The 23,992-nt window shown below is 37.4% G+C and overlaps 2 protein-coding genes and 1 long non-coding RNA gene across 4 annotated transcripts; 1 reads left to right on the top strand and 2 right to left on the bottom strand.

Moving 5' to 3' along the window:
- LOC109224083 (kinesin-like protein NACK1) lies at positions 4,141–10,028 on the top strand. Of its 2 annotated transcripts, none has more exons than XM_019388654.1 (15): positions 4,141–4,270; positions 5,075–5,358; positions 5,469–5,558; positions 5,651–5,751; positions 5,939–6,055; positions 6,145–6,226; positions 6,328–6,395; positions 6,495–6,554; positions 6,642–6,766; positions 7,284–7,482; positions 7,599–7,709; positions 7,794–7,883; positions 7,964–8,905; positions 9,059–9,384; positions 9,504–10,027. In XM_019388654.1, the coding sequence occupies exons 2-15, from the start codon at positions 5,118–5,120 to the stop codon at positions 9,829–9,831; spliced, it is 2,880 nt and encodes a 959-aa protein (XP_019244199.1). In that variant the 5' UTR covers positions 4,141–4,270; positions 5,075–5,117; the 3' UTR covers positions 9,832–10,027. The 2 variants fall into 2 exon arrangements, with proteins under 2 accessions (XP_019244199.1, XP_019244198.1); XM_019388653.1 differs by having other exon boundaries at positions 4,142–4,270; positions 5,044–5,358; positions 9,504–10,028.
- Positions 10,014–10,346, bottom strand: LOC109224084. The gene is made up of 2 exons (XR_002067691.1): positions 10,259–10,346; positions 10,014–10,114 (listed from the first exon to the last, which is right to left on the bottom strand). It is a non-coding gene; the product is annotated as an uncharacterized LOC109224084 (long non-coding RNA).
- LOC109224082 (L-Ala-D/L-amino acid epimerase) lies at positions 17,737–22,237 on the bottom strand. The gene is made up of 7 exons (XM_019388652.1): positions 21,592–22,237; positions 20,148–20,258; positions 19,693–19,909; positions 19,147–19,480; positions 18,720–18,781; positions 18,536–18,608; positions 17,737–18,015 (listed from the first exon to the last, which is right to left on the bottom strand). Coding segments are annotated over exons 1-7 (1,299 nt in total). The 5' UTR covers positions 22,093–22,237; the 3' UTR covers positions 17,737–18,014.

Raw genomic sequence — 23,992 nt, 5'->3', positions numbered from 1 at the left:
CATCTTTTCTGAAACAACTGGTAACTCTTTTCTAAAATCGGTTTGCATCTTTTCTCTTTGTTTAAACTGATAATTCTTTTTTTCTAAAATCAACTTGCATCTTTTCTGAAACTACTGGTAACTCTTTGCATCTTTTTCCTGAAATTAATAGATCCTACGCCTAGGTTTTTATTTCAACTCATAAACAAAGGTTGGCTAATTAATGAATTGGGTCAGTCCCTGACAACTGTATCCGAGTTGCCTAATGCAGACTCTCTGTTTAAATACATGTGTTGAACCAGTGCGCTCGCTGCTTAATTTAATCTAAGACCAAATCAGTATTTGTCAAGGCATGCTAAACTAAATGATTGTTTGACTTCTGGGGTTAATTTGAGCCTTGTATGCTTGCTTGTCCTCCCCTTTTACTCGATACTTGTTTTGAATGTCGAGCTAGAATTTTATCCTTTAAACCCCACAAAGGCCCACATCCCTTTCTTCCCCTTTAGGATTAGAAGTCCTAATACCCCGGGACTAATAGGATTGGGACGGGTAGTAGCATGCGATAAGTAAACGATACCGTTCCGCGCTTTAATACCTTAACGGGGTGGGAAGGGCAGACATGGAGATGATGATTACACGATAACACTCCGCGTACAACTGAGTACCAGTGTTGTGCGAATGATCCATGTTATGTATAAACCTAGGACCCCTTTTCTCCTTCTTTATTAGTTTAACAAAATTTTCTGAATCTTTAAAGCTATTGCATTTTCAATTTCTGCTTCTCTCATGATCTTTCGGATCATTTGCACTAAGTACTTGACCTTTTCCTCTACTTGCACATTTTTACAAAAATTGCTCCTTTAAAATTCAGCACTTCTTTTAACCTTTTGTGCTTCTTGTACTTGTTTATTTGCATCTAAAGTCACAATTGTAGCATGGCCGAAAACCACACTAGTGGATCTTGAGGGGTGCCTAACACCTTCCCCTCGAGATAATTTCAAGCCCTTACCCAAAACTCTGGTCTGCATCTTTAATTCTTCTAAAAGTGTCCTAATACACTATAATCATTAGGTGGCGACTCTCCAAACTCTCAAAAAACCCAATTTCCAAAGTGGGAAAAGAGTTGTCTTCCCAAATGTCGTGAACCCGATTCCGCGAGGAAAAAAAAGGGGGCGTCGACAGTGACAGGATAATATTGCTCTGAGTGCATTTATTGCCAGAAGAAGGCCAGTAGCCACTCCTGAGCCCTCTCCCAAGCGACCTACTACAAGGTTGCAGAAGAAGGAGGCTCTTGAGTCTGCTTTGAAGAAGAGCAAAAGGAGTAATAAGAAGAAGAAAAGGAGACTGGTGAAGGATGGAGAGATTGTTTGTGACAAGAATATTCCAGTAGTAGAAGTAGATGAGAAAGCTCAAGAGGAACCAAGTTCCTTAGTCAAGAGATCTCAGGAAAAAAACAATCTGTTGAAAGTGTTTCAAACAAAGTTGTTGGAACGCCCAGTAAAAAGTCTGTGGAAAGTGGTGACAAGTTGAAGCAAGTGTTGGTTGAAGAGTCAATGTCTGATGATGATATTCTAGTGAAATCAAGTGGAAAGGGTAAGTCTTGTGTGTAGTCTGGTAAGAGAAAATTAGAGAATGCAATGGAACCCGGTTCTGTAAAGAAATTGAAACGTGAAAATGTGTCTGGTAAAGAAAGGTTAAGGTACCAGAAAGTTCTGTGGGGTCGAACATTTGACCTAGAAATATTGGAGATGGCTAGTATGAGGCAAATACTTGAAATGGTCGAATTTCAACAGTGGGGACATCTGTTCAAAGTGGATGTGCCCAAGGTCTATGAGGATGAGGTCCAAAGTTTCTATGCTGACCTCTTCACTGTTGAATCCGACCATATCTGTGCCCTGGTAAATGGAGTTGACGTTGTTATGAATTCTGCTCTGCTGGGAGACATCGTTAAGGTTCCTGCTAACGGTATGTCTTCTGTTAGGGATGTCTGTGGCTCAAACTTTAGGCATGCTATAGTGAGGAGGGAGCGGTGCAGTGGGGGGAACGGGTGCACAAGAAGGCTTTGCTTCCTGTTTATCAACTCCTGTTTGAGTTGGTGAACAAGGTCCTGCTACCTCACGCTAAGAGGAGGTCTATCACATCCAAGTCTGATATGTATCTGATGGAAGCACTGGATGGGTTCCGATCTGTTATTCTTCCAGCCATAATGATTGAGCACATGTAAAAGGTGGCAGCATTCAAAGTTGGAAATCATGGTCTTCCCTATGGAAATCTTGATGCCGCTTCTAAGCCCTCTTCCTCTAGTGTCCCCTAGGCTAATCCTTCAGTGACCAGTTTCCAGTTTATCTTTTATGTTCTGATGACTTTATGGTAGTTGTTTTTGTTTTTTGTTTATTTTGTAGTATGGATGGAATTCACTTGTACTGCTCCTGTTTTAAACAGTCCAAATCTGCTTTTGCTGTAACGGTAAAGGCTTATGTGTTATAAAATTAATGAAGACTCTCCTCTTTTGCTGTAAATGCTTATGTTTCTCTGCTTCTCTTTCTACCATGTGGTGTGCACATATGTGGCATGAGTTGCTAGGCTGGACTTCTTTATGCTACTTGCTTGCCTGTGTATTTTTAATGATGCCAAAAGGGGAAAGAGTAGTTGGCAAAATTGAAGGGACTGATTCAGGGGGAAGCATAAATTCAGGGGAAACTTGTGACGTTCCTGTTACTCTATCTGATTTTTGTTGTTCTAAATATGATTGTCAATTTTTAAGTTTGTCATCATCAATAAGGGGAAAATTGATGGGTTTACCGTACCTTAGCTTTATGTTTTGATGATCTAACAAACTTACTGTCAAAGAACCAGATAAGGAACCTGATACACTTGGTACACAACTCAAATCAACGAACTTAAGCTAATGTGAGTTGCTATGACTTCAGAAGACAAGGAATCAGCATAGGGACCTGATCCTCATGGGTTTCCCTGGCAGCAGTACGAAGTCAACTGTCTACAGCTGGAAAGTGAACTGCCTGCACTGTACACGAAAACAGTGCAGCACAGTACATCAGTCACTTCTCATTGACCAACCAAGTGATTACATCATTCAAGTGATGCCATCTATGTTGTATCAACAATAAACATTATAACAAAATATCACTTGAACACTTGAGAATCATTCAAGCACTCCAAGCGTCTGACAATCAAGCATTCAATTCTCAAGGTGCATCAAGAACAAAGTAAAGCACTACTACGGACCAGTTCCTACAACAAGTCTCTTGTATGCCTTAGTTGAGTTGTAACTTGGTACTTGTTCTTCATTGTAATTCCTACTTTGCTTATCTAGAAGCTTTAATTAGGAACCCCTTGTAAACCATAAACCTTTAGTGTTTGTGTCGTGACTAGAGTTAGTCATGAGTTAAAGACTTTTTAATAGGTGTATTGCAAAATGGCTTGTAATAGGTGTATTACAAGTTAGTGAGGGATTAAGTGTTTAATTCCTAGATTGCATAGGTTGTAATCTAAAAGAATGCTCATAGTGAAGTTGAAATCCTACCAGTGTAGGTCGTGGTTTTTTATCCCCTTGAGCAGGTATTTTTCCACGTAAAAGTTTCATGTTCCATTTACTTACAGTTTCATTAGCTTTATGTGTGGAAACCTATATAGGACATGGTCTCTATATAGTTTGGTGGACTCATATATTCTATCAGAACATCAAGCCAAAGAACATTCTATACGTTGTAACATCAACTATGTCAGCGAAATATACCTTGAATTGGCATCAGAACAAGGTTTACTTGAACTGTTTAAATAAATAATCGTGACAATTTTAAATGTCTTCTTTATTTATCTACAAATTGAAAGGTCCATGGAGAAAAAGAAAAAAAGAAAACTAAAGGCTGGAGAGATAAAAGAAATATATTAGGAAAAGGTTAGTCGAAGATAAGATTCCCTAAAATTCAGGGGCATTGAAGCAAATAACATGCATCAGTTGGTCTCTTTTGTCGGAACGAAATTAATTTACAAATGACAAAGTTACAAAACCGTTAAACCTTGAGCGCTGCACCGCTAGATCGGCGATATATTGACGAAACAAAAAAGGAAAATCCATTAAACACGAGAAAATCAACCGTAGGACCCACGAGAGAATGAACTAGCCGTTGGAGACTTGAAATTCAAAAGCCCAATTTACAGACGCCTTATAGCTCGTACTCTTTCCATTTCGATATCCTTTGTTTTCTCTCTATCAGATTTTGTCTTCTCAGATCTCAGGCGCAAATCAATCGTCTTCTGTTCCTTTCAGGTAAATCTAAGAAGCATTCTCTGTGTTGTTTCCTTTTTCAATTTCAGGTGAAAAGAAGCAAACTTTACTTCATATTGTTAAATTCTCTTTCCTTTTTTCGCTCAATAATCTTCAGTTTGTTGTCAACTTGTCGATTTTGTATAGTAGTAAAAGTAGTACTTGAGATTATTCATTTAAGCCATCTTTTTTCTAGTAGTGCTTACTGCGCATGTTACTTGAATTTGGTGGAATTTGGCGATATTCAAATCATTTTGTCAAATTAGGAAATCCTAATTTTTAATCGGAAGTTGAAGTGGAGAATAGGAAAATAATCTGAGATCTAAGTAAACGACCCTGAATTTCTTATTTTTATTTTTTTTTTTGGTTTTTTTGCCGTTGTATTTAACAAATATTTTTGAATTTTGACTATTCTTCCTGTACACTAATGAAGTTAGGTACCATCTTTTTGTGTGTGTGTGTGTGTGTGTGTTTATTCCTCATAAAACAGAAACAATTTTAAAATTCGGTTTACTTCTGTAGGAGTACTTGGCAGGGGACGAATGTAGAGTTTTGTTTAGGGGTGTTTCCGCACTCACTGTCTTCAGTTTGAACCATAATTAACCAAGTTTTCACCCATTACCACAAAGGAGTAACAGGGCGTTGTGGTTACTCCGCACTGGGCTTAAATCGACCGTGTTTAGGGATATTTATAAATTCTAGCACTGTGTCAATGGTTAAATTGGTTTTCTTTTTACAATAAGATCATCAGAACATCTAAGAATCCATTATCTCAGTCTCCTTTCAAGAGGCTTTTGCATTTTTCAGCTGGAACTCATTTTGGGGAATTACTGGTCTATATCTAGTCAAGATGACTGTTAGAACTCCTGGTACTCCAGCTTCAAAGATAGATAAGACTCCCGCAACCACGCCTAGTGGGCATCGAGCTAGAGAGGAGAAAATTGTTGTAACAGTACGGTTAAGGCCTCTGAACAAAAGGGAGGTTTCAGCTAAAGACCATGCTGCATGGGAATGCATAGATGATCACACAATTATTTATAGACCAGTGCCCCAAGAACGTGCTGCTCAACCTGCTTCATCATTTACATTTGGTAATTGAAAGGCACATCCATTGCCTGTGTTGTTCTTGTCATTGTTGTCTTATCTTAATTTAGACTCTATAAAATCTGATTGAGAATATACCTTTCTTTTTTAATCTCAGATAAAGTCTTCGGTCCAGATAGTATAACTGAAGCAGTGTATGAGGAAGGAGTAAAGAATGTGGCTTTATCCTCTTTGATGGGAATAAATGGTAAGTCTCTTGCTCGTACGCATAAGGTAGGTTTTATATGAATAAGTCAAGCTTTTAGGAAACATTTTGATCGTGGATTTTTTGCATCTCAGCAACTATATTTGCGTATGGACAAACCAGCAGTGGGAAGACTTACACAATGAGGGGAATTACCGAGAAAGCTGTAAACGACATATATGCACATATAATGAGTGTAAGTGATAAGTCAAGTAGTTCCTGTTTCATCCTTGTATTTTCTACAAATTCTACATCTTTATACTACGTAGTTTGTTTAACTTGAAATAAAACAAAAATTTTGACGGTCGTTGGAAGTGCAATTATCCTTGGAACTGCCTCTGATTCGTTTTTTCTTTTTTTGTTATTTGACATTGTTGTTATAGACCCCGGAAAGAGAATTTAGAATAAGAATATCTGGACTGGAGATCTACAATGAAAATGTCAGGGACCTATTGAATTCTGAATCTGGTCGCAGTCTCAAGCTTCTTGATGATCCGGAGGTATACTTAAGCTAAAATTAACGGACCTTCAAATTTTATAGCCTTCACTCTCTTGTATCAATCTCACATGGTATCCTTTTGATTTGCAGAAAGGAACTGTCGTTGAGAAATTGGTGGAAGAAACAGCAAGCAATGACCAACACCTGAGACATTTAATTAGTATCTGTGAGGGTAAGCATTTGATTCTTTCAAAGTGAAATTGCTTTATTTATGCAATTAGTTGTTCCCGGCGCAGCCTTCTTCAAAATGTACCAACATTCTTAAATCTGCAGCTCAGAGGCAAGTAGGAGAAACCGCCTTAAATGATACAAGCTCGCGATCTCACCAGATAATAAGACTGGTCAGTCCTCAATTGAGTCCGAAATTCTTGTGTTCCCCTATTGAAATGCCCATAGAAACAATTTTTTTGAACTGACTATTGCTTTTTATCACAATGTAGACAATAGAAAGCACTCTTCGTGAAAGTTCTGATTGCGTGAGGTCTTATGTAGCAAGCTTGGTAAATGAACCTCCATCTTGATTGTTTTAGAGGACACTTGTGAGCGATAGACTCATGACCTTAATCATTAATATTTCTGTGCTGCAGAACTTCGTAGATTTGGCTGGGAGTGAAAGAGCCTCACAGACAAATGCAGATGGTGCCAGGCTTAGAGAAGGCTGCCATATCAATCTTAGTTTGATGACTCTCACAACCGTAATTAGAAAGCTCAGGTCTGTAACCACTTTTGTGACAGCTTGACTGATGGAAAAAGCATGGATAACATTGTGCTTTAGTTCTTTATTGAAGTTATCTCATCATCCCCGTTCGCTGTACAGTGTAACCACTTTTATGACAGCTTGACTGATGGAAAACAGCATGGATAACATTGTGCTTTAGTTCTTTATTGAAGTTATCTCATCATCCCCGTTCGCTGTACAGTGTAAAGCATGGGCAAATATTTTTTGCTACTTTAGCCTCTTGCAGAAATGCAGGGTAAGGCTGCGTAAATAGACCCTTGTGGTCCGGCCCTTCCCCGGACCCCCCCACCCCCCCCCGCGCATAGCGGGAGCTTAGTGCACCGAGCTGCCTTTTTTTAGTTCTGTGCTAAAAGTTAACTCATTCTTTGTGTTGGGGACATGCCTGTCTATAGCACCTTGCTGCAGTTGATAACTTATCACTTTATTCTGTCATTAGGTTGAAATTCTCCATTCAGATTGGTTCATTTCTATTGTTTTTTCCTATATGTAGTGTGGGCAAAAGAAGTGGTCATATACCCTACCGAGACTCAAAGCTGACAAGAATATTGCAACATTCACTTGGTGGGAACGCCCGTACTGCGATAATATGCACTCTCAGCCCTGCATCTAGTCACGTCGAACAATCTCGCAATACTCTCTACTTTGCCACCCGAGCAAAGGAAGTCACGAATAACGCCCAAGTGAACATGGTACTTCTAGTAACTAGCCTTATTACCTTATTACTGATATACGTCTTTTATGAGCTGTACCTCATTTTATCTTTTAAGTTTTAACACAAATATTAAACTTCTGTCTTTCCTATCAGGTTGTATCCGACAAACAGCTTGTCAAGCATCTGCAGAAGGAAGTAGCCAGGTTGGAAGCAGAGCTGCGCACCCCAGACCCAGCTAGTGAGAAAGATTGGAAAATTCAACAGGTTCATTAACGATGAATTTCTTTTGAAGAGTACGACATTTAAGTTTTAGTAATATTTATTTGACTAATTGACTGGCCCTTTTAGATGGAAATGGAAATCGAGGAGCTGAAGCGTCAAAGGGATCTTGCACAGTCACAAGTTGATGAGTTGCGCAGAAAGCTTCAGGAAGAACAGGTTTGTATCTAAGTCATCTTGTCTTGCAACTCAGAGTGAAGTAAAGGTGTCTGTATGCTAACATTGAATCCCTGAAGCAGGGACCGAAGCCATGTGAATCTGTTAGTCCGGTTGTGAAGAAATGTCTCTCATTCTCCGGCACATTATCTCCAAACCTTGAAGAAAAAGCACCTGTACGTAGTGAAAGAACAAGAAACACAATGGGAAGGCAGTCAATGAGGCAGTCTTTAGCTGCCCCTTTTACACTCATGCATGAAATTCGAAAACTCGAACATCTCCAGGAGCAGCTTGGAGATGAAGCAAATCGAGCATTGGAAGTACTGCAAAAGGAAGTTGCATGTCATAGGCTAGGTAACCAAGATGCTGCAGAAACTATTGCTAAACTGCAAGCAGAGATCAGAGAAATGCGTTCTATACGGCCACTTCCCAAAGAAGTTGAAGTTGGAAGTGTTGTTGCTGTCAATAAGAGTGTCAGTGCCAACCTGAAGGAAGAGATAGCCAGACTTCACTCACAAGGAAGCACAATTGCTGATCTTGAAGAACAGCTAGAAAATGTTCAGAAATCACTAGACAAACTGGTTATGTCTCTTCCAAGCAATAATGATCAACAGTCAAACAATGACACCACACAAAAGGCAAAGCATCCATCAAAAAAGAAGAAGTTGCTTCCACTGACCTCGAGCAACAGTATCAACAGGCAAAATTTCTTGAAATCTCCTTGTTCTCCTCTATCAACCGCACGACAAGTACTGGATTGTGAGGTTGAAAATAGAGCTCCAGATTCGGATGATTTGTCCTGTGAAATTCAGCCGGATGAGACTCCTACAAAAAGTGATGGAGGAGATGTTTCATCAAAGGAAGGCACTCCATATCGCCGTTCCAGTTCTGTGAACATGAGAAAAATGCAGAAGATGTTTCAAGAGGCAGCAGAAGAGAATGTCAGAAACATAAGATCATATGTGACAGAACTTAAAGAACGGGTGGCCAAGCTTCAATACCAAAAGCAGCTCCTCGTATGCCAGGTAAAGCTTGGATTCTCTTTGTTTCTGGTGTACTAATTGAAGTTGTTCAAAATTTCAGGCATCCTGAAGCTTCTGCTTTGCTATTCTTCTTCATAGTTTATCCCTTTGCCGCAATTTCTTGAATTTTACTTTATTTCTTGTTTGTGCCTGTAGGTGCTTGAGCTGGAAGCAAATGAAGCGGCTGGATACAATTTAGAGGATGATGAAAACATTCATCAGATCCCAGAAGAGTCTCCAGTTTCTTGGCAAATCACATTTAAGGAACAGAGGCAGCAAATTATTGACTTATGGGATGTTTGCTACGTTTCCATTATTCATAGGTCACAGTTCTATCTGTTATTTAAGGGAGACCCTGCTGATGAAATATATCTGGAAGTTGAACTCAGGCGCTTGACATGGTTACAACAGCACCTGGCTGAGCTTGGAAATGCAACCCCGGCTCGTGTTGAAAATGAGCCAACAGTCTCTTTGTCATCAAGGTATTTTTCTTTTCCTCTCTTTCCTCATGTTCTATCTATGTGTGCATAGAGTCTTTATTAAATGCAAGCCCGGCTCATGCTCAAATTCTGACAATATCATATTTATCAATGGAATACAGCATTAGAGCTTTGAAGAGGGAAAGGGAATTTCTTGCCAAGAGATTGACAACCCGTCTGACAGCTGAAGAAAGAGATTATCTGTACATAAAATGGGATGTTTCTTTGGAGGGAAAACAAAGGAGAATGCAATTTATTAACAAGCTTTGGACAAATCCGCATGATGCAAAGCATGTACATGAGAGCGCCGAGATAGTGGCAAAGCTCGTAGGTTTCTGTGAAGGAGGGAACATGTCAAGAGAGATGTTTGAGCTTAATTTTGTCCTTCCATCGGATAGGAGGCCATGGTTCGCTGGCTGGAACCAAATCTCCGACCTCCTTCATATCTAAGAAGCTTAGATTCTTTTTGTAAGTAAATTGATTGTATTGCGTGTTGTTTCATGTATATGAAACTCTGGAGCCTCCCAATTTTGGAGCCTCCGAAGTTGTTCCAGTACTGATTAATTTAGAACACTATGAAGGATTAGAATTTGAGGCATCACACCATGCAGCTTCATTTTATGAATAAAGAATTCAATTGAAATTGTGATATCTGTATTAGATACTTGTTCACTATCCACCTACACAGATTTGTTGCACGTACACACAGATTTGCTGCACCTACACAGATTTGCTGCACAAGCATAATGTTGTTCTATGAGAAAAATATCATGGCTAGCTACTGCTAATACAATTTAGTGCACATACATAATAAGAGGAGCAGGGAAAAGGAAGACAGAAAAAAGAAATTGGAAACTGAGGGATTTGTTATGCTTACTTGCTAATCCTCCAACAATTAGGCTTCATATGGAGCAGTAATTTCATCTAGAATGATGATAAGGTAACATGGTCTATTTTGAGTTTAATTTTAGGTCCCAGCAACAAATTTTAGTATTGTTCCCCACTGTGGATTTAACAAACTGTCCACTTTGGTTGACTTATTGTATTCATTTACAAAGGCGATCATTTTTCCCTGAAGTATTTTGAGTCCGCTTATCTGTTTTTTTTTCCACTTACATTCCCTCTTTTTGAGTTTTCTTGCGCCTTTCTTTCTCCAAAAGTCCTCTTATTATCTCTGTTATTTATTCATGTCATATTTTTTGGAAGTTCTCATGCTCGAGTAGGAGTAGCAAGAGATAGCTGTTGCCAGGGATTACAAAGCACATTGGTAAAAAGAACTGGATCACACTCAAATTGATAACTTGCAAGTTAACTCATTTTAATAAAATTTTGCATTTAGTCCAAGCAAATCAAAGGCATAGAGAATATATGGATAGAGTCATAGAGAAATACCACATATTGTCTTAGGATAACTTAGGACAGAATTTCATCTCATGAGAGTTACTGTGTGTACTATGATAGTACACACAGTAACTCTCATGAGACATCACACATATAAGTTTTCACTCCCTACTCATAGAACACACAGCAAGAAGCAGGATATGGATAGACTGATGTAGCATTAACACTTGGGGTAGGGAAGACCACAAGTACGAGCGACCTTTTTGGCACCAGGAGAGTTGACATAGTTCCTTAAATTTGGGTTCTTTAGATATTGGCAGAGGCAAGGCTTTTGTTCCCTGATCTTGCTGCAGCAGAGTCTAGATGGTGGTGAGTTCGATGTGATCGCGCCAAGGCAAGGGCTTAGCTGAATTGCACTGCATGTTACAGCTACAGAGATGTGTGCTTCAGCAATAAGCAGTACTAGAACTATGAAAAGTGCAAGTTTTGATGGTGTCTTCATTTTTGTCACTTGAAGATTGCTTTGTTTCAATTGAGAAGAAGAGAAAGTTGGAGGAATAGGACTTGGATGAGCTGCATTGTAGCTTAGTCCTGGCTCAATTTATAGAAGAAGCATTGGTAAAAACTTAATATATTCAGGATAAGGTTTTGTTAGAAAGTACAACACTAGTACTAGTGCATGTTCTTTAATTTACTTTTGTGCTATGATTTCCATAATTATGTTCTCCCACTGAGTTAAGTCAACATGGAGCAACACGCGTGAGCAGGTCTTGTTCAGTATCCAAATACTTTTTTTTCTTAGCTGCATAAACTGTTCAAATGTGAGATGTTGAATGGTAAGGCACACCTAATGGCATGGGACTACTTAGTAAGGTGAAACCGTGAAAGTAACCGACAAGGGTTGCGATGGAGGTTAAGTACTCCTTCATCTTTAATTAGAGGTTTCGGGTTCGAGCTCTAAGTATGAAGCCACCTTTGTTAGGGAGCGCTTTATCTCCCAACGTGGAACTTCCCGGCGCGAATCTGGATTTAATCGGGCCCTAACACGGGTGGTGCAAATCTGATATAGTCAAGCCTTAATATGGATACCGAATACGGGTGACCAAAAACTTAAAAAGAGTGGAAGTAGTACTTTATCACATACTCAATTAGACACGAATGGCCATCAGGGAAGAAAATAGACTGTCATCCTCAAGTAAAGATAATGTGAATAAGTGTGAATCCTATGAATTCAAGTCTCAAAGCTAAATTTCGTTGCATGCTTGAATTGTAGGAGTAGCAGCAAAGGATTTACCAAATTGGCACTGCATTGACTAGTTATATTAATCTCGCCTCCATTTATTATTGTCGTTATATCTGTTTTATTTTATATGATGGTGTTTGACTAGACACGAAATTAAAGATGTTAATTTGGCATACATAATATATTAGTGATGACGAAGGAGAATAATAAAGTTATAACTGAACAGAAAATAAACATTACACCAAAGTTAGAGGGTAACATGTTTAATGAACTTGTGAAAGGTTTAGTAAACTAGATAGAGGTCAAACATTTTGGAACATCCCAAAATGGAAAGTATGTCTTATAAATTGAAAAAAATAGAGTGATATTATTCCTGGGTTAAGATTATGTTGTAGGGTAAAAATATGCAGAAGTTCAGGTATTTACAAAGGGAAAATGTTAATTAATCTCAATAATTAGAAGGAAGGAAAATTTTAATGCCAAGAAAATGAAACTCATTATAGAGAATCATCGAGGTGTATGATTTAGTATTTTAGTACTTTGCTTGCATTCATGTTATAATTAGTTGTGGCATGGCATACCAGTAATCATTATTCTTTTGTTGCAATGAGAAAGTGCATTTGTGGCCCCAATTCCACTATTTTATATTTTACATAGATTCTTTTTTTTTTTAAATTTATATTATGCAATAGAAATTAGACATATTCTTCTTTATCTTTTTCTCCGTACGTGAAGAGTAATGCAAATACTTATTAAACTTTCAGCTAGATCCATTGCTTATTCTATACATTTCCATTTGATTTATGAAAAATGAAATTGGGAATTCTACATTCAAAAGGGATCTCGGAACTTTGTTCAGGAAAATTTAAGTCACAAAATAATTTCTTTGAACTTATTCAACAAGGACTACTTGCATGCATGACTAATTAATGTCTCATTTTTATAGAGACACCAACATTTTATTTTATTTTTTCAAAGTTGATGATAAGATCCATTATTTTACACAATTCAGCTTCATGTTTTACTTAAATAAATAATGATGACCAATGTACTCCATTTTGCATTAATTTAGCCCCTCCAATTGAAAAAGAGAAAATACTAAAGTAAGATCTTGAGAGGAAAATGGGGGATCCGCCGACTGACAAAACAATCCAATCCGAACTGTCCATTTTTCAGACAGTAGGATAATGAATGGCTTGGATTGATCACTCAAGAATAACACATTTGATAATGAGGAGCATTGTGTACTAAAGTTTTGTTGTTTAATACTACAAATGATGTGGTGCAGTGGATGGGACTGCACCTTCCTAGGTCTCGAGTTCGAGTCCTGGATATGGATAGGGAGCGCTTCCCCCGAAAGGGGCCTTACGCGGCGCGAATCCGAATATAGTCGGCCTCAATGCGGGTACCGGACACCGAGTGGGAAACCAAAAAAAAAAAAAGAATTAACCCGTCCATTCAATCGCTTAAATTAAAAATATTCGGTGAACGTAACGGTTGGTGAAAGGCCGTATTCAAGTATAAATTTCTAAAACAATTTCAAGTAACCAAACCAACAAATTATTGCATAGTGAGTCTGCTTTCGGTGATATATAGTGATTGCCACTACTGACTTTGTTCACGCTTTGGTGTGTCCCAATTATCATGATTTGATTCACACAATTGATTTTGTTTTTCTGCTAACATGTTTCCATCAAAAGCTATACTTTTCCCAAATAAAAAATTATGAAGTGCTATTCTTTTTTCTTTTCTTTTAAATTAACTATTCACTCTTCAGGTTCAAGTGCACCTGAACAGTAAAATAAGGGAAAGGTAAAAGAGGGGGAAAACCTTTGGTGAGATTAAACCCTTTTTTTGGTGAGATTCTTATGCATGATGGAGTTATATTTTTCTATTTTACTTTAATAAAAGAAACTTAATTATAGTAAAAATCATTTTAAGTTTTATTTGTTGAACTTCGAATCAGTGAGGCTTCCAGCGTTACATGAGCTGATAGATTCATTAACTTGATAACGAGTAATACTTGTATGGTTAAAGTACACTTTCTAATTAATTAATTAATCTGAATAACTAAATTTTAAGTTGGACTGGTGTTTCACTTTTAGCAGGGACAAAATGGAGGAGATCTTCATTGCCATTGGTGAGGATCTGAATAACATTTTAATGCAGATAGTTACTACTAGGGGTAGCAAAATGGTCAAAAGAAAACAGTTAACTCGAAAAGTATTTAGTGCACATTTCGGTCAACTCTTAGAATGAGATTTCCTTTTTTGTTTATGCAAAAGGGCGTTCTAGTGTGTTGTAGATTCTTATCCAAGACTTGTATCATGAAAACAGAATTTCAATTTTCTATTCAATTCAAAATTCAAATTGAAGTATGATACTTTTCTGATATTTGAGAGATCAAGAATTCTCACCATTTTTTAGATTCATGGACCCAATTCAATTCAGTGGGATCCTTCATTCACATTTTTTTCCACCAAGAACGTTTTCTAAAACTCTTTGACCCCCGAATTTGGAGTATCCTATACTCGATTCCATTACATGCATCGGGGGCAATCGAAAAAGCCAGCATTTCTTGGAATACTGTAAGAACTGAAAACTAATAGATAAACAAGGATTAAACTTGAATCGGATATTTTGAATACCAACTAAGATTTAGAATACTAATAAATTACAACGTTACAAAGAACTTCAGGACATGACTACCCCACCCATATTATCCATTAAAAATTGGGTTGGATAATAAACTTTTTAAAAACGGGTCAAATATGGATAAGAATCATATTATCCATTTAGAAAATGGATAACCAATGAGTAATCAATGGACAACCAATGGATCTAACTTTTACATTTTGTAAAGCCTCAAATTGGAGGTTCCTCAAGTTAGGGATACTAAGAATTCTTCCAAAAGTTATCATTCACAAGAAGTTATCTATAATATGGGTAACCCATATTATCCGTATTAAATATGGGTCGGGTCGGATAATTGATCCGTTTTTTCATTACCCGCTTTCGACCCGAACCAAATCTGTCCCGACCCGCCCGTTTACCACTCCTAGTTACTACTAATGGGAAGGTTGAAGGTTGCAGATTGCATAAAGAAGCTTCACACAAATAGTTGCTTCACATAAGTATGTGAAGATAAATGGATGGTGGCGGTGGGGCACAATGACGGACCCAGGAATTTATGTAAGCGGGTTCAGATAAAAATAAAATCCTCTACTTCATCGACAGTATAAGCAATACCAGGTTTAACAAATGGAGTTTATCGTTCGTTCTTTGTTTGTCTTCGTAACAAAACCTCCCAAAAAAATTGCTCGGTACTTTTTTTTTCTTTCTCCTTTTTAAGGTCGTCCTTTCAAAACATATAAAGATTTCATTTTAACAACTTTTTACTTACCTTTTTAACTTTAACAATTTATAAAACTTTTACAAATTTTTAATGATTTTATTTAACAAAAATCAATTTAATCGATACCAAAATACTAAGTAATTTCTACTTATTTGTTAAATTTTACAAATTAGCAAACTCTAATTTTATTTTATTTTTGACAAGCTAATGATTGCAAACCATAACAAATAGAAGAGGAGTATAAACTAAATTAGAGTAATAATTTTTTAATATAAGATTTCTGGAATTATAAAAATATGCTAGATTAAAACAAATAATGATAAATAAAAGTCAATGTTTTGTCAACCACAAGAAAGAGGCAAGTATAATACTTAAAATATTTTAAAAAAATTCAAATAAAAAAATGTTAAACTAAGATAGAAGAATACTCTAACAGAGATTTAAATTAAACAAATTAATATGTTAAATGGCATTGGGCCTAAAAATCTACTGATTTTTGGAAAAACTAAGAAAAGCTGAATGTATAGGGACGCGATCCCACACCTTAGCCTTAAAAGGAACACGCTATAACCATTGTACCACGCCTGACTTTTTGTCAAGTGGATTCAACGTTTATTCTTTTATTTTTGTTTCTTATAAATAAAATTTATACATAACGATAGCATTATTTTTTTACGAAGCGGGTTCAGCTGAAACCGCTTGAACCTATGTAGGTCCGCCTCTGGTGGGGCAGGGCGGATGCGGGGTTGAAAACTCAGTTTTCAACTCGCCCCGCCCCGCCTCGCCCCACTTAAATTTTTTTCCTTTTTTCTTTTATTTTTTTTTAAAACAAACTAGTTTGACATTTTATTATTTTATAAAATGGAGAGTTTAATATTATTCAAGCAATTATATTTTTCTCTTTATCGTAGTGTGAAATTACATGCTTATACCAATTAATCTCATCAGTAGTAACATAATTTTTCAAATGTATAAAACTAACCACGCACTGCCCATGAAACACTATCGTAGTGTGAAATTATGTTTATATTAATGAAAAATATTACCCACGTTTTATGTTTACGTTCTTTCAGATGCCATTTTTATCCCTTAAAGGCTAATGGCAGTTATGCCACCACGTTCATGCTGAGCTGCTAAGAAATTTGAGAGATAATTTTATTTATGGTCATTAAACTTTTGTGTTTGTTATCCAAAAGTCATTTTTTTTTTTTGTTACGTAAAAGTCATTCAACTTTGTGTTCATTACACGAAAGTCACTTTTCTTTCTCTTGTTATACAAAAACCATTTTACGTTGCTCTAGTTATCACAAAAGTCACATTTTTACTTGAAAATTCTATTATGCCCTTAATATTATATAAACCTTCATGTTTATGTAATACCTTCTATATTATATACTATATAATATATTTTTACCTATGTATTTTATTTATAAATAAAATAACTTATATTATTTTATTTATTATTTTTATAATATATGCGTATATTTACTTTTTTCTGACCATGGATAAAAAATTTTCTGACCATGGACAAAAGTCACAAAAGTTCAATGACCATGGATAAAATTAACTCGAAATTTGATGGGTATTTCAGATGCCATTTTTATCCCTTAAAGGTTAGAGCTATTCTGCTAACGTGCACCTGAGATACCAAATTCCACAGTGGCGGATCCAGAATTTTAAACTGATGGGTGCTCGCCAATAAAAAATCCAAAAGAAGAGGAAAAGTGAGTTTATTTGTGGGTGCTCACTCTATATTTAACTAACTATTTTTATAATTGCCTGTGTAAATTTACTAAATCTGGTTAAAAATAATGTGTGATCACGCACCCATAAGTGTCCATGTACATTCACCACTGAACTTCCATGGTGAATCTCTAATATTGTACTTGAAATGATCTTTGTTTCAAAAAAGATAATATTCAAAGTTGCCCCACATTGAATCCGCAACCCGCCCTGCTTTAAGAATTTTAAAAACTGTTTTAATCCGCCCGCCCCGCACCCGCATAAGAGTAAACCCGCCTCGCCCCATTGCCATTCCTACCTACGCGCACCTCGACTAATTCCACGGGATACCTACCACCTTCACCCTCCACGGGATACCTACCACCTTCACTTCTGGTATACTCTTTCTTCCAAGGCTTATCTTATAGTTTTGGCAAAACAGGATTATTTTTTTTTAAAATAATCCGCACCCGCATGAGAGTAAACCCGCCTCGCCCCATTGCCATCCCTACCTACGCGCACCTTCACTAATTCCACGGATACCTACCACCTTCACCCTCCACGGGATACCTACCACCTTCACTTCTGGTATACTCTTTCTTCCAAGGCTTATCTTATAGTTTTGGCAAAACGGGATTTTTTTTTTTTTTTTGAAAAAAAAAATGTTTGTTTTGTGTTGCTTGGACCAAACAACTGTTTTTAACCTATCAATACTAGTACATGGACAGGTTACAATCATACTGTTGGTACAAAAGCTCTAACATCAAACACCTGTAACTGTGAGGTCATATGGCTTCAAGTTGATTGCCAAATCCTTCACTTTTACATTGGAATTGTCTGCTTTATGTCCAAACATACATGCTTAGAAGAATAACTATTAGTAACAACAAGGAAGACTAATACTTATAAATGCGATGAGGTTGGCCTGCTGCAAATGACAATACAAAGAGAAAGCATACTCCACTTCTAATCTCTGCAGGGAATTTCAAACGTTAGAGCACATAGATCAGTCTTATAAGAACTTGGATTAAAAGGTCAAGATGAACGTTAAGATTTAAGAGTAAAACAACAACATATATCAAGTCACTTGTCCGAAGGTATCTAAAGTTATCAACGCCTAGCTAGACAAAGCATGTTGAAACTTGAACCATGTTATCACCGAAACAAAATTTCAAGGAGTTCAAATCAGGAAAAAGCAAGCATACAAAGTTGATCGATCAGTCTTTCTATCCGGCCAAGGAAAATTAGGCTATCAGAGTTCAAGCTTCTGCCAATATTTGGATGAAGCACAAGTCAGATATGAAGTGCTTCCATGTAATGAAGGAAAGAACTTTGTTTTTAAGAAGATACTCTCCATTATTTGGTCAACTCTTTTTGCAAATGGTAATAACATATCATAGACCATCGGTTTTGTTCATCATATGCATAGAAAGCAATTCTGTAGACTAATGCACAAGGGTTACTTCACAGTTTAATGTCAAATCAAAACTTACCATGCTATGCTGTCCCAATGAAGAAAACCGCCGTGCCCTCTAGCATTCGAGAAGTTATAATCAGGTCCAGAGACTGGGCACATAAAGAAGTGAGAGATGCATTAGATCGATTTACTACAAGCTAAAAACACTTCAAACAAAGTCCATTAGGATCAGAAGGTTCCGAGCAAAGGCAGCAAAATACCTTCGTAACCCCCAAAAACTGGATCCTCTGCCAACAAAAGGGGTGTGTCTAGGTCGACGAATCTGTGGAATTTAGATACACAAATTAGAGACCATGTCTGTTGAATTGCATAACCAAGTGAATACCAATGAAAATGAGATAACAATACAACCATGATTATGCGTAGTGTTTGCCTAAACTTAACATGGATATACTGATCTCAACTTTAATGAAAATACTCTCACAGAATTCAAAGCAGAATTGATCTAGTGATAGAATTGTACAAATTGTTCAACCCGATGAGTTGATTAAAATACTATGTTGAGTTTGGGTGATACAGGCAAGGCGAGGAGAGCGGAAGTAATACTATTTTTCCCAGCATGATGGATATATTATGAGTTTGATAAAAGCAGTTTATTTTTCCAGAGAAATTTCAACAGAAACTTACTTGAAACATCCAAGTCCAGCAGCTAGATGACCAGCAAAGCCCATGGCAAGTCTGGTTTCAACCATACCACCAATCATTAAATTTAAGCCCATGGACCTCGCCAAGTCAATAATTTCCAGAGCCCCAAGCACCCCCACTTTGGCAAGCTTAATATTAATGACATCAGCAAGACTTTCTTGCACTATCTTTTTAGCATCAGCCAAACTTCGACAGCTTTCATCAGCAGCAACAGATACCCCATATTTATCCTTTGCGATCTGACTAACATGTCCAAGACCTTCCCAATTGTCTCTATGAACAGGTTGTTCAAAGAGCACTGGAGTCACCTCCATTTCTGATAGGAAATCAGAGATTTGTGATTTTCTCTTTAGTGCAGATGATAATATTTCGGAGCAACTGAAAGAGACTAATCTAGCATGAAGATATTTCTAGCATATCAGAGGGAAGAAATACGAGATTTATAAATTCTTTATTATTCCTCTGTCGATACAGATAAGGGAAGATTTGATCTAGATTATTAGTAACTAAATAAAAAGAGTACTTTACCATGCAACTTTTCCAGGACTTTAATAGCTTCTTTTGCAGTGTAACCTTCATTAGCATCCAAGATAAACAAGCAATTAGGATGTGCTGCACGTATGGATTGAAGAACTTCAATGTCTCCATTCAAATTCTTGCCCACCTTAAGCTTTAAGGTCTTGAAACCTTGTTTACGATACTTTGAAGCCAGTTCAAAAGCTTCCGTGGGTGAAACTATCGGAATCTACAATAAGATGGTCACTGAGATCAATTTAAACACGTCTATGGCAGTTCTTAATTTCTACTATAATTTTCTTCTGTAAGAATTTCCTGCTAAATATGATTTCCAGTTAGCATATGTTTGATGGCATTGTTGTAACTTGAGAGCGATGTTTGTGGCAGAAAGTACTTGGAAAGCAACAGAAGTGGAAATTTACTGTGAATTGTCAACTAAAGCAGAATAAGAAAGGAAAAGCCTTAACTGTAATGTCAGTAGATATTGAATTAGATACTCCACCAAACAGTCTCCACAGAGGTATTCCAATGCTGTTTGCCGCTGCATCAATCATTGCCATCTCAACTCCTGCCCTGACCTTCAATCATGTTATAATTTGAATCAGTACTACACAAGTTTTGAGTTGTACAAAGGTGATTTTGAAAGATAAGAATCCACATATTTAAAAGTAAATAAAGGCTCAAGGTAGCTTGTCTATTCATCTTGTGGAAACCATGATGTCCAAGCTGGAGGCACCAGGCTATTGTAAACACACAAGTACATGTTCGGTCCGGTGTATTAAGAAAGATCTGTCACAATATGAAAAGATAACTAGTGTAGAAAGGGTCCCGCCACAGGACGTCGCCAAAGGCCAAAAAGAGATACTGACTGAAGGTAAGACAAAAGAATTAGGCGAGAATCAGCTATACATCAGAAACTTGCAAGCTTTAAATCAGCTATACAACGTCTTTAAGTACAACTCTCATTCTAGGAAGAAACACGCATGCTAGTTGTGTATGTCCTTTCGGAGGATAACTGTCTCTTAATTCCATTTCCATTTCCAATTTCGCGAAGTCAGAATTCTACGCCTTCCCTATCCTACCCCCTAAACTCTGGAAACCAACTGCAAATGTATATAAGCTGGAAAAAAGGTCTATTGAATTGTTACAGTAACAAAGGCAGCCCTCCACTCAATAACCATTATTTAAAGAAGATAAATTAACTCCATTATCAGCAATTTTATCTGTCACTTAGACCTAGAGAAAATAACACAAAAACAGATAAGCCTATAACATTCGATGTTATGTTGACCTTTGAGTTTCAACCCCGAGAACCAATTCCATGATAAACTTAAAATGGTAAAGCCAAAAGAATTTCATAGTTCAGTTTAAGATAACAAACTAACATCAAGGTTAAAGAACTGCTTGTGTCAGAGAAAATACTGTGTAGAATTTTCAGTTATCACACACCTAGTCAGAAAAAACAACTCAAGTTCCCTATGGAACATAGTAAACAACTGACACAAAACTAAATTAGTACTGCCTACTAGTGTGAACAAAAAGGAGGACCCTAGACCCAAATGGACCCAAAGCCAAAACGAGAAGAAATCAAACACTGTATCAATATTAAAACTAACAATAAACTGAGTTAAACACTAAACCCCAGAAAGAAAGAAAGAAAAGGGCAGCCCGGTGCACTAGGCGCCGCTATGCCGGGGTCGGGGAAGGGCCGGGCCATAAGTGTCTATTGTACACAGCCTTACCCTGCATTTGTGCTAGAGGTTGTTTCCCCGGCTCAAACTCGTGACCAGGGACCTCCTGGTAACTTTACCAATTATGCCAAGCTCCTCTTCAGCCCAGAAAGAAAGAAAAAAAACACTTTATTGCACAATCCATAATGACAAAGTAAAAGAAATTACTGGTATAACTCACAGAGGCAAAATCATGGCCAGGGAGCACATCTCCTATTTTTGTTAGTGCGTGATTTAAGGTCATTTCCGGACTCTGCCTCAAGAATTCACATGCTTCAGCTGCTTTAGCTAAGGCTGTGGGCTGATCCTCTGCAGTAACAAAAGGAAGAATAGGAGCCTCACCCCAACCAACACAACCATTACTCAACTCTATCCTTATAGCTATGTTTTCCACTTTGTCCAATCTTGATGTGGCAATTGTAAAAGGAGCAATCAGTGGCACATTCAGTGGCCTCCCTTCAGCTTTGTGAACATCAATAGTCACTGTTTCCATCAAATTCTTGAACCCAAAACTTGTGGGTGTCAACGTTGGCATAGCTGCCGCCATGCAAGCAGAGATGGTTTTTTTGGGATTCTTGAAATTGAGTGAAAAGTTTTGAGCTTTGGACAATTGGGTATGTTGTGTTGATGAGTGAAGAAAGCAGTGTGATTGGAAGTTCTGAGAAAGCCCAATTCGACCCATTTCTTATGACAATCAGTGATAGTACTAAGTACTGAGTTTGAGTGTTTCTGATTGGTCTTTTTTGGGCAGAAAAGGAAAGATTTCAAGAATTGACATAGTGAGCTCTGTACTTTGTTCTTGTAATTGTCCCCAGCTGACTGTGAGTGAAAGGGTGGTGGGTTTATTTTATTTGGAAAATGTCACTTCTTTATTCCTCTATTGCAAGTTGGGATCTAAACAAGTTAAAAAGGACCAGAGTATTTGTGTGGTTATATTACAGATAGAATTGTAATTTTAAGCTAAATTATTAGAATTTTTAATTCATGGGTACGTGACAGCTAGAAATGTTTACTATTATTTGTTGATTCTCCATTAATCTTTTCTCAAAAATAGATCAACCATCATTTTAGCAAGATTTAATAATGCTCACAGGAAAGTAGTCCCAACGTGATACTCAGCAATCAGTAGTAATATATATATACTATACTATAGTATATCATAGGATGTCTCTTGGATGCTTCCTAGGGTTATTTCCTAGTCACTACTTAATACAGTTCCTATCCCTATTTAACCTTCAAAGGGTGAATTAGTGGCGATTCGTTGGTGCTTTCTTACTAAGCATTTTCTAAGTTCTTGTCTTTATTGAAAAGCATAAAAGTTTGAATTTTTCGACAACAAGAAAATCCAATTCCAGATATTATGATTTTTGCTACTCCGTACATCAATGGCATAGGCCACATGTCGTCTTTACTAGTGTTTGCACTCTTTTGATAAAGTAACAATCAGGTATATGCAGCTTCTTGGCGAACAAAAGCAGCAATCTTTTCTGCAACTATATGATATATATATATGTGTTTGCTCAAAAGTTATCATATACCTTATGAGTGTAAACAATATAAATAAATCACGGAAAAATCATGGCAAACCGTAATAATCCATTAGACCAAATGAAAGATGCGCAAATAAGTACTCAGAGTTAGGAGGAGAAACATTAAAATCCTTTATTGATAATGTTGATTTGGCCTGCCTCTCCATGAAGAGGTTCAGAGCCTTACAATGGTGTTCTACTCTCTCATAATATGTGTATCGTTATTTCTTTCTCTCTCTCTCTTGAATAGTAAAGAAGAAGAAGCCCCCCTTCTAGGGTTTTCTCTCTTGATATTTATAGCTGTGAGCTTCGTGAGCTGGCAATAAGTGGTCGTGACCACGTTGGGATTTCGCCTTCATGGCATGGGCCGTGGTTTCGTTGATCAAATCAGGCGAGGAGTAAATACCGTTAATTCTAAGTGGTCGTACCACTTATTAATCATGAATTAGCTTAAGACGGGATTAGCTTCGTTAATTATCGTGGGGCCGGATTCTGACCCATACAGTTAGTCCCTCCGCTTATTGAGATCGTGCCTTGGCCGAGCTCGATGAGCGGATTTCATCGACCGTAGTTTGAGAAACTCGGATAGGGAGGTCGGCTGTCGTTTCGGTCGAGGCCGAATTCTCTTTGGCGATGGCCCTTAGCCTTGTAGAGTGTTAGCGTTTTGTTATTTTGTCAAGTCGTCGTTCGATCAAGGTTGAACTCTCCTCCTTGGCGAAGGCACTTGACCCTTTTAACTTAATTCGAGTGAGGTCGAGCTTTATTGTGCTCTGATCCTTACGGGTTACAAGAATTACGTCCATACGAACGTTAGTAGCGTTAGCTGCAGTTTATGGTCTTGAAATTCATCAAATGGATGTTAAGACGGCCTTCTTGAATGGAGATTTGGAGAAAGAAATCTACATGGAATAACCTGAAGGGTTTGTGGCTCCAGGTAAAGAAAAGAAGGTATGTAGACTTTTTAAGTCCCTTTACGGACTAAAACAAGCACCCAAACAATGGCATGCGAATTTGACCAAACAATGTTGTCAAATGGTTTTAATATAAATGAAT

This window comes from Nicotiana attenuata, chromosome 3, assembly GCF_001879085.1.
Source record: "Nicotiana attenuata strain UT chromosome 3, NIATTr2, whole genome shotgun sequence".
In the NCBI taxonomy this organism is placed as follows: Eukaryota; Viridiplantae; Streptophyta; class Magnoliopsida; order Solanales; family Solanaceae; genus Nicotiana; species Nicotiana attenuata.
This window is presented reverse-complemented; position numbering and strand designations above follow the sequence as displayed.